The 11762-nt window shown below is 33.7% G+C and overlaps 1 protein-coding gene across 1 annotated transcript; it reads left to right on the plus strand.

Moving 5' to 3' along the window:
* The first annotated feature begins 329 nt into the window (after nucleotides 1–329).
* Nucleotides 330–3481, plus strand: LOC145595406 (homeobox-leucine zipper protein HAT7-like). Its single transcript, XM_081651813.1, has 3 exons — nucleotides 330–518; nucleotides 973–1457; nucleotides 2925–3481. Exons 1-3 carry the CDS (start codon nucleotides 362–364, stop codon nucleotides 3345–3347), a joined length of 1065 nt encoding a protein of 354 aa, XP_081507939.1. The 5' UTR covers nucleotides 330–361; the 3' UTR covers nucleotides 3348–3481.
* Nucleotides 3482–11762: the final 8281 nt, after the last annotated feature.

Genomic DNA, 11762 nt, shown 5'->3' on the forward strand with positions numbered 1-11762 from the left:
AAATACTAGTAGCAAACAACTCTTACAACGTATAACAAGTCACATCCACTACTTAGAATTCTGATCTTCTGAAAAAATTAATTTAACGTCATTTTTCTCTCTCCTCTAAAAATACACCTCCTCTTCTCTCTCTGCTTCGCTGCACACAACACATCCTTTTCCACACCAAAAATTTTCAATCACATGCAAAAGTCAGACACTACTCCTATCATCATCATCCCTCTTATTCACCACCCCCTCTTTCAATTCCTTTGCTTATTAGACTTCACTTTTCTCTCCTTCTCCACTCCCTTTCGTTTTTATTAAATACGAGTCTGGACCGCACCTGCTGTCTTCAGCTGCTGCGACTCCCCTCACAAAAATGAGAGAGATGGCATTTCTCTCTCAGGATTACATGATGTATCAACCACATCATAATCATCATCATGAATTCAATAACGAGGATGATGATCGACATCATGATCCTTCGATTTCGCTTAACATCCTTTCTTCTTGTCCTCCTCATCAGGAATTCCAAGGTCGATCCCCTCTCTTTTTTTTTTAACATTGGATTCGTTAGTTATTGTTCAAAGTTCATTGTCGTCGACTCCCTACTTTTTTGTACTGTCGTACATGACATTATTCATAATAATAAGTGTGGTATACTTTTTATGTGGGTTGTCAGATGGATAATTTTTGTTCAGAACTGCACCTACATATGATCTACAGTATCTAATACTGTAGTAGTGACAACAACCAATCTTGGGCAATGATAGCGGTATGATCCGCTATTAGCCAAGATTGATTGTTGTACTTATATTCATATCGTACGGTGCAGTTCTATTGAGTATTAGTAGCATACTCCGAGTATGCTACTAATACTCATTCATTTCATTTACGGAGTATAAAATCAAACAACAATTTCTAACCAAGAGTAGCATAGCTAGTTAGCCATAATTCTGATTATATATATTTATTATGGTTTAACTACAGGTGCTCCTGGAGTTCCATCCCTAGCCATGATGAACAGATCGATGTCGTTTTCCGGCTACCATCTACATCAAATAGACCACACTCAACACCAAGACGATGTAGTCGGAGGAGGCGGTCACGAAGAGCACGAACACGATCATCACGGCGGAGGGGGAGATCAAGACGAGATGTCGGATGACGGGTCGCAAGTGGTGGTGGTAGGGCCAGGAGGAGGGGAGAAGAAGAAGAGGCTAAACATGGAGCAAGTGAAAACATTGGAAAAGAATTTTGAACAAGCTAATAAACTTGAGCCAGAGAGAAAAGTGCAGCTTGCTAAGGCTTTGGGATTGCAGCCTAGACAAGTAGCAATTTGGTTCCAAAATAGAAGGGCAAGATGGAAGACAAAGCAACTTGAGAAAGATTATAGTGTGTTGAAGAGACAATTTGATTCTCTTAAGGCTGATAATGATTCTCTCCTTTCTCAAAACAAGAAGTTACATGCTGAGGTAATACATAATTCTAACCCTCAATTCGAAATTTAGTTCGCTGTCATATCACTAGTTCAAAATTACATACTCTGCTGTAATAACATGACATGATACTAACTCGATTTGAAATTTAGCAGTCATATCATTAGTAGTTCAAATTACTCTGCTATAATGCAACGATAAGTATTCGGATTTAATTATGTAATTCTTCTAATTTGTCAATACCAAATTTAAAATTAGGTCAACTCGGTTTATCATATGTTTATATAAATATGAAATATAAATTTTGCAATTATATTATGTTTATGGAAAAGATTATAGAAAAGAAGACCTAAGATTTTCTCTTTGTTGTGGATGAAGTGTGACTGTTTTAGTTAATTAATATAATAAGCTTGCATGATTAAACTTCCATGTGCATTCAACATGGCCAGAAAACCAAACCTAATATTATTAGTGTATTTTTATAATTAAATATCACAAAATCCAAATATCAAAAGTATCTTCTTACTCGAGTGGAAGGGTTTAAAGTTAAAATGCGCCGCCACCAATCTAATATAATATCATAAACTTTAGAAACCAAAGAATAGAATATACTGTATTTTTTTTCATTTTTTATTTTTTATTTTTTATTTTTTATTTTTTATTTTTTTGCTGTGAAGACAAGTACAGTAAATTATAGTATAATAGGTTTTGTCTATTACAAATTTACAATTAACATTGTGAAATTCTTGTATAATAAGTAGTGTTTTATAATGGCAAAAAAACCAGACAATTAATTTGATTAATGGTTAAAGTATTATAATTCAGTTATATATGGAAACATTGTTTATGAATTATATTCCTTTTTTGATAATCATTTCCTGTTATAGTAACATTGTTATGAGGAATAATGTTGCATGTCTAAACAAAAGTATTTGTATATGTTGTCTAGTAGTATCAAAATGATTGTGTTGGTATATATGTATGGTTTTTCTTAATTTTTTTACTTTAAATGCGAAGTACTTCTTCCCTTCCCAGAGGATGATTATGTATATATCATCGATCCACACTGCAGGATCGGAGATGAGTCGTAACTAACATAAAAGATAAATTTTATTTTAAAACGACAACTAATTAATGCTCCTTTAATTCATCATCACTAATTTGAAGCAAGGGTCGTCTTTAAGAAAATTTCAATTTAAAATCATATATGCTTGTATCTATAGGTTACCAATGAAATGGTTCGTCATTCCTTCTTATTCATGGTATGTATGTACGCTAAAGGTATCATTAACACGATGAAAACTCAAAACTTAATATATAATTATATTTAGAAAGTGACTAATTATTTAGACAACTTAAAATGGAAATGTTACTCTTTACCCCATAATTAGGGTTATAGGAGTAAATATTGTTCTGACTTGATTTGGTTCAATTTTTTAACAGAATTACCCTAGATTACTAATTAATTATTGACAATTTGTATTTTGTTAATATTTCATGCAGTTAATAACACTAAGAAACAGAGAACCAGCAGATTATGGAGCAATTAACCTAAACAATGCAGACACAAAGAGCTACTGGAGCAACAATGGTAGTGAGATAAGCTCAGACATGAACCTAAACAACGCCTCAAGAACCGTCACGCCTCGAACCGGAAGTCCGTTATCGACGAACCCATCAACAAAACTTCAATTCCCTCCAAATTCCTTCATGCCAACAAGTATAACCCAATTCCTACAAACCTCTTCTCCTAAGCCAGAATTGGACCTTCAATGTCCCAAAATTGACCCACAACTTCATGATGATACCTTTTGCACCATCTACGGTGCCGGTAACGGTGGTGGTGGTGGTGGCGGAAATGGCGGTATCGAGAATCAACCACCGGCCTTTTGGGCTTGGCCAGAACAACAACAAAATCTTAATTAAGTAAGCCAAGACAATGCAATGTATGCAAGGAAGGCATGCAAAAAAAATGCAAGCGATTTAAGCAAAATTTCTTTATTATATATAATAAAGTCTTATAATTGCTAATGCTAAGCTAGATTTTCTAATATATTACTTTAAAAAAAAAAATTTAGCCTTCCAAATCAAACGTTAAATTATTGGCCCTGAAATTCTAGCTTTTACTATATATGTGTAATTAGAATTTTTTTAAATTTATATATGTGATATTTTTTTTTGTGTTATGGTATGTTATTTGTTGCTTTTTGATAATTGTTGTATAGTACGTACTATATAGTAAATCTCACTCTTTCTTTTAACCTTACAAGGTTTACAAATAAAAAGTCTCATTTTTCTATGATATTTGCAAATTTGCATGGGATATTTACCTAAATAATATTGCCTCTTTGTTGTCTCATCATCTCGTCTTATATTTTCATAATTATTATCAATAACGATTATTATTTGGTAGAATAATCGCGGAACTCCAATCACCAGTAGAATTTGTCATATATACCCGGGTGTACCATACACTTGGGAGAAATGAGCAAAAATTAATGAGCAAATAATCCTGAGAGTGCGGTACACCTGGGTGTACAAAACAGACTCTCAATCAGCAGTGAATTTTATATTATTGTATCACTCTTTGTCAATGAGATAAAGTTAAATTAATTATTACTACTTGGTTAACTCATGTTGTTATTTCAAATTGGACCTTTAATGACTTAAAAGTGTAAACGTTACTCGTATCTCAATATTATATGTTTTCAAGTTTTTTCAGAGCATATTTTTGTTTCTAGATGAGTTGGTGAGCGTAGGAAAATGAGTGTAAAGTTGGAGAGAGAATAAATTTTAAGAGCTGATGAGTGTAAGAAATAAGTTGATGAAGTAAGAAAAAGAGAGTGAAAATGCATTAATATTGTGAAATAATTAAGATGATAAAGAGTTGTTTGCCACAAATAAAAAAAATATAAAAGTTTTGGGTGAGACGGACTCACGTGAGTCCACTATCATGTTTTTGGTGTTGCGGGCCTCGCGATCGGGTTTAGTTAGCCCGCACCTTTTTATTGGACTTTTGTTATTGAGCCCGGTCTCACGTGAGTCTGGTCTCACACAAAACCTTTTGAAAAAAAATAGAAGTGCGTTGAACAATGAAAAAACAAAAACACTTCTATGAAAACGAGTTGAACAACACAAAAGGAAAAGAAATTAAAGGGATGAGCGCTTTTGTTTCAATAATATTCTTACAAATTACAACCAAACTACTTCTTATGCAGATTTTTAAAAATTAAAGGATATATATGCTAAAAGAATGAATTAAAAACAATTAAACACTCTCTAGTTGTAATATAACTTATAACCTTGCAAGTAATTTTTGTAAAAAAAGTATATGAATACAAATGAAAAGAAGTGAAATTAAAAATAAAAAAAAAGTGAAATAAGTATATAGTTTATAAGCTTACCTTTCCATAGATGAGAATCGGTCTTAAATTTTAGATATACTTTATAAAATAAGAATCTACCGAGTCATTCTTTTCATTTTTTTTCATCTAAATGTATTATCTAATACGGAGTATGCTTTTCTAGTTTCACATTATTAATGTTAATAACAAGCTAATTACTAAATTACACATAAATTAAAACAAGTAACAAGGTTTTACATTAAAATGTCTTATTTTTAAAAAATAAATAAAATAGTAAAAACTATTAAAGTGGTCAAAGTTTCTAAACTTTAACAAGAAATCAGTAAATGAGAAGATAAATAAGGATCAAAGGGAGTAATGTGAATCCAGACCAACAAAACAAGAAAAATAGCATTGTGAAATGTTTATCTAGTCCTCAATTATAACACTTCATATTATTTAAGCTGAGAGTTAAAGTTTGATATAAATAAAATTAACACTTTTCGTGTACTAAAATCACATGTAATTATGGACAATGTATGCCTTATTAATTAAAATCAATAGATAAACCCCTCATTCATTGGTAGAGTTTAAATAAAATTAATTAATGTCAACGACTTTTAATCATAAGGTCTCTTTTTAATTAACCAATTTTTTTTAAAAAGAGAGAAAAAAGAAATTTAAAATGGAAAAAAAGGCAGATCTGTCAGCAGGTGGGATCCAGCTCTGACATGTGGAATGGGGGCATGAAATTGAAAAAGATTCTCTGAGTTACGTTCTTTTTCATAAAATATAAAATAATATTAATTCTTGTTACAGTGTTACATAATAAATGTAATACGTAGTAAGATGCCATGTATCATGTATGTACTTGCAACCTTATTGTAAAAATTAAAATGATTTGATTAAAAGTTCTTTGATTGAGAGAAAGTTCTTTTGCAGGAAGATTTGAAGGTGGGCAGAGTTTTAAAGAGACCTGCCTGGTTGGCTGTTTATGATGTAATTAATTTGTGCCAAACAATTTTTTTTTTGATGATGTAATATGTGCCAAACATATTCTGTGGCCACTTGAATTTTATTTAATCCGTTTTTTTTAAGTGTTATACTAACCGATACATAATTATAAACAAATTAAGTAATTTAAAAATTAAGAAATGTAAGTAGGGTTATTGGGGCATTAAAAAATCGAGAAAAGATAGCGGAGTCATTGTTGAAATAGTAAGGGACATAAAAAGGAAAAAAAAAAGTAATAATGAGTTTGAATGAGACCATGAATTGAAGGAGAGAGATGTAATATAAAATGGAGTAATTTGCTAAACCTAGAAGTGCGACATCTAAAAAACTGATCGTATTTGAGTAAGTGTAAGGCCCTTTAGTTAAGTAAAATTAAGTTCAGTTCAGTAAAAAAAAATTCAATTAGGTAAAAATCATAAAGAAGAAATATAATAGGGAATCAATGAAAATAATTTAAGTTTAATAAAAATAATTTCACTTCAACAAAAATTAGGTAAAGTGAACCGGGCCCTAACACTTAAAACTGGAGGGAGTAGTGAAAAAGTTAGTTTGACAAATGCCAATGATAGATTTAATGAAACAATTCGTAATAGAGCGCGACATAGGAAAGTTATAGATAAGATTTTATCCAATGAATAAAAAAGAGATTTACAATTTCTTTTTTTTAGAATTCAAAAAATCAATCATATAGGCCTAGGGTTCTCTGTCCTTGACTAAGGTTTGCAAGTGACGATTTTCCTGATTCTCTTCTCAAATTTCTTATTCTTCGAATTCCACACCTAAATTCTAACCCTTATGTGTTTAATCTTGTTTCTCATGGCAGATGACATAATCAAGGAGTGGGAGAAGTTGCGTCTGACTGAGGATGAAAGTGTGGTGGTTGGTGGTTCGATAGAGGATGGTGACATGGTGTCTATGAAGCAGAGAAAGAACAATTTGAATTAGCCCTTGTTGGGAAATTATGCACTGTAAAACCATTTAATGTTGAAGCGATGAAGAAAACCCTAACGAATGTCTGGAGAATGAAAGATCTATACTTATATATTAAAAAGCGTTTCTAAAACAGAATATGTGTCACGTGTCACCCTTTTAAGCTCTATAAACGTGTCAAGTCATCAATATATGTCACGTCACCTCCACAACAAGAATTAGATTTGACTCTAAAAAATGTCTATAGCAAGACTTGAACTTGAGACCAACAAGTATTACTATGTAAGGCTTACCGCCTTAGCTATACATATATTGTGTAAATTTATTTAACAAAATTATAATTAACTTGGATAAGATAATTAGTCCTTAATTGTACTATTCGTTACATATCATAGGATAATTTAACAACTTGTATTAAATTTTGTTACAAATATTAAATATGGTTCTTCTAACATAAATCTTTTTTCAAATTATTAAATTTCGAAGATGATTTTCAATATATTAAGCAAAAATTAATCGAATGTTGATTACAAACCAGCAACTCGGGGCATCGCCCGAGCCACACACTAGTTATATTATTATTCATATGGTGGACACAAATTTATTCATCTTCCAGTTCTTTAACATGGAAGATAAACAGAGGGTAATTGACGGAATGCCTTGGTTTTTTTATGGAAAGCTTGTCTTTCTAAGAGATATCAACGGGGAAGAGCATCCATCTGAGATGGAGTTCAAGCATACTCATATATGGTGAGACTTGCGGATGTGCCATTCAATAAGCGATCTCATAAAGCGCTTTCTGAAATTGTTGATTTTCTTGGGGATTTTATTGAGATGGATGAGTCCGACCCCCTTGGCTGGAGTATGTATGTTCGAATCAAAGTTCTAATTGATGTCTCTAAACCACTGCGGTGGGAATTGTTCTTGGCAATGGGTGATTCGAAGTCAAGGTGGATCAATATCAAATATGAAAGGCTATTAGACTTTTGTTTCTATTGTGGGATTCTTGACCATACAGATAAAGAATGTGCAAAGAAAGAGGTGGATGATGAAAGATGCTGTGAGATTGTTTATCAATACGGTCTGTGGCCGAGGGCGTCTCCGCTAAAGGCGTCTTAACTCACCCAATCTATAAAGGAGAAGGAGAAAAAACTATGTGCAAAGCTGGGTTATGGTAAAGCAAGTCGCAACCTTGCTTACAATGATCCTGAAACCATCAACCTTGGCCCTGTTGGTGCTTCAAGAAAACTTAAACTTTCTTCTCCTCTTTCTCCATGTATGGATTCTAACCCTAAGGAGAGGGAAGCTCAACTTGTGCTTGTTACTGATCCCCAAACAAACAAGACTGCTTTGAGGCCAATGGGTGTAAGTGAGGGTGTTTCAAGGACGGGGATGGAGTGGGAAGGAGAGAGAGATCGAGGTAAGTGTTTTAGGGGAGACAATAAAGTGGAGGGAGGAGATCGTAATTAACGAGACAGTGAGTGGGAAGGGAGTACCTAGTATTTTTAATATGGGAGAAACTGTTGTTTCTGGGAGGGATGTCACAAATAATTTGAGTGGGGATGGGGGAAAATGAAAAAGGAAAACAAGAAGTGAAGGGGGGGGGGGCAATCTATGTTAGATGATGATGGAGTTAATTGTCAGAAGAGTAGGAATGCAAAGTGAGCTTATGTAGAGGCTGGTAGTACTATGATAGGTGAAAAGGACAGTTCTTGCTCAAAAAATACAGATTAAAGAAGTGCAACATAATGTCGGTGACGGGGTAAATCAAGTAGAGGGGTGTGGTACAATCCAAACCCTCGAAGAGTAATGAAAATTTTGAATTGGAACTACCAAGGGTTGGCCAACCCTTGGTCAGTTAAAGCTCTCCAAGATTGGTGTTGGAGAGAGATGCCAAATATTGTCTTTCTTTTGGAGACAATGATTGATGATGTTAGATTAGCTAGAATCCGCAATAGATGTTGTTTTGTGGATGGTATTTGTGTGAGTAGTAGGGGCAATTCCGGAGGTATGGGTTTTTGGTGGAAGGACATTAATGAGAAAGCAAGCACTTATTCTTTGCATCATATTTTTGTGGATGTGTGTGATCATAACAATGTTCCTTCGTGGAGAGCGGTGGGGGTGTATGGTTGGCTGGAACAGGAGAACAAGAAGTTAACATTGGCTATGTTGAGGTGGATAAAGGCTAGTAGTACCCTTCCTTGTGTGATGTTCGGAGATTTCAATGAGATCATTAGCCATGATGAGGGGGAGGGGGGTGTGTCGCGGAGTGAGAGCCTAATGGACGCTTTTCGCAATGCCATTGATTAATGTGGTTTGGGAGAGATATGGGGTATAGAGGGAGCATTTTTACATGGAAAAGGGGCACGTTATTTACTACTCTGAAAAGAGAGAGACTTGATCGTTTTCTTGCGGATAATGAATGGTGTAATTTATTCCCTTCTGTTGGGGTGAGACACTATCCAATATATCGGTCTGATCATGCACCGATTATGTTGAACACTGAGAATTACTACGAAAGTGGAGGTGGGAAAAAACCCTTTAAATTAGAAGCATTGTGGCTTTTAAATGAAGAGTGTAGTCAGGTAGTGGAGGAGGCGTGGGTGGGTAGCTCGGGTCAACACACTGCCAACCAAATCAAGATGTGTGCTGAATTGTTATCCTCGTGGGCTGTTGAGATTTGGGGATATAAAAAAGAAGATCAAGAAAGCTGAAAGTGCTGTCAAAGAAGCTCAAAGTAGAATGCCTAATGTTGCCATGTTTGAACAATGTAGGACTCTCACGAGCCAACTTGATCTGATGAGTTGCACCGTCTAGAAGAATCGTATTGGCATGCTCATGCTAGAGCAAATGAACTTAAATACAACGATAAAAACACTTCATACTTCCACCAAAAAGCAAGTTGTCAAAGGAGTATGAATAGAATTTTGGGCTTGTTCGATGAGGAGGGGGTTTGGAGGACGCAGAAAAATTGAAATGGAAGGTACAATGGCTCAATATTTTAATTCCCTCTTTAGTTCTTGCTCACCCATGAATTTTGAACCTGCTTGATGACATGAATGTAAGCCTATGTGAAGAACAGCATGCGGAGGAAATTAGAACACTAGGCGAAAATATGAATTAGCCACCGGTTCAAAACTCCCCCTATGCCACCGGTTTTGAACTGGTGGTCATTTGGAGGGTGGCAATAAACCCAAGCAAGGCCACCGGTTCAAAACCAGTGGCAAAAAGGCTTATTGCCATCGGTTAACCGGTGGTATTAATTATTATGGCCACCGGTTAACCGGTGGCAATTTAAGTGCGCGGCTTTTTTTTTTGTGGAAATCTGACATTTGCCACCGGTTAACCGGTGGCAATAATAGGGATATATGATTTTTTTTTCTTCGTTTTGCCTGCAATTATTCCTGCAATAATTCTGCTATAATATTCTGCCATATTATTGCTATAAATTCTGCCATAATATAATTATTATTAATAATTATATATAACAAGAATTATAAATATATATTTAGACATTAATAATTAAAAACCAAATGCAATACAATAAATAAAGTATCATATACATAAATACAAACAATACTAACTATACAAACAATAAATAAAGTAGTCTAAAAGTTAATTAACAAAGTATAAATTCAAAATGATGTGACATTTACAAATTGAAGGTGATGAAAGATGCCAATATGTCTCGAACTTCATTAAGGTCCTTGCTTGTTAACGGATCTCCCTTTTGCACCTTGCAAAACTTAGAATATATATAAATTATGTTAGAATTAATTAGTTAAGTTAAACATGTGTAAATAAATATGCAAAAAATTAAATACTTAGGTCAAAACGGTGTAAAAGAAGGCCTAAATGACTTCTACTTTGCCCATTTTCTACATTTTTTAACTAATGAGCTAGTTCTTTCTCATAACATGTCAATTATACTTAGTTTTAGGGGCCTAAGCCTTGAAATCACAGAAAAAGAGCATTTTACTAAGTGCCTAAATGACTTCTACTTTGCCCATTTTCTACATTTTTTAACTATTGAGCTTGTTCTTTCTCATAACATGTCAATTACACTTATTTTTTGGGTGGCTATGCCTTAAAATCACATAAAAGAGTAACTTACTAGGTTTAGGACGCATTTCCATACTAAATGGCCTAAATAAGGCCTAAATGACTTCTACTTTGCCTATTTTCTGCATTTGTTAAGTAATGAGCTAGTTCTTTCTCATAACATGTCAATTATACTTAGTTTTAGGTGGCTAAGCCTTGAAATGACATAAAAAGAGCAAATTACTAAGTTTTAGGATGCATTTTCATACTAAATGGTCTAAATAAGGCCTAAATGACTTCTACCTTGCCCATTTTCTACATTTGTTAACTAATGAGCTAGTTCTTTCTCATAACATGTCAAACATACTTAGTTTTAGGTGCCTAAGCCTTGAAATCACAGAAAAAGAGCATTTTACTAAGTTCAAGGACGTATTTTCATCCTAAATAGCCAAAAGAAGGTCTAAATGACTTCTACTTTGCCCATTTTCTACTTTTTTTAACTAATGAGCTAGTTCATTCTCATAACATGTCAATTATACTTAGTTTTTGGTGGCTAAGACTTGAAATCACATAAAAAGAGTAACTTACTAGGTTTTAGGACGCATTTACATACTAAATGGCCTAAATAAGGCCTAAATGACTTCTACATTGCCCATTTTCTATATTTTTTTAACTATTGAGCTAGTTCTTTCTCATAACATATCAATTATACTTATTTTTAGGTGGATAAGCCTTGAAATCATAGAAAAAGAGCATTTTACTAAGTTTTAGGATGCATTTTCATCCTAAATGTCCTAAATAAGTCCTAAATGACTTCTACTTTGCCCATTTTCTACATTTTTTAACTAATGAGCTAGTTCTTTCTCATACATGTCAATTATACTTAGGTTTTGGTGGCTAAGCCTTGAAATCACCTGAAATGAGCATTTTACTAAGTTTTGGGATGCATTTTCATCCTAAATGGCCTAAATAAGTCCTAAATGACTTCTACTTTGCCCGTTTTCTACATTTT

The sequence above is a fragment of the Chenopodium album genome, chromosome 19 (assembly GCF_948465745.1).
Source record: "Chenopodium album chromosome 19, dcCheAlbu1.1, whole genome shotgun sequence".
Taxonomy (NCBI): domain Eukaryota; kingdom Viridiplantae; phylum Streptophyta; class Magnoliopsida; order Caryophyllales; family Amaranthaceae; genus Chenopodium; species Chenopodium album.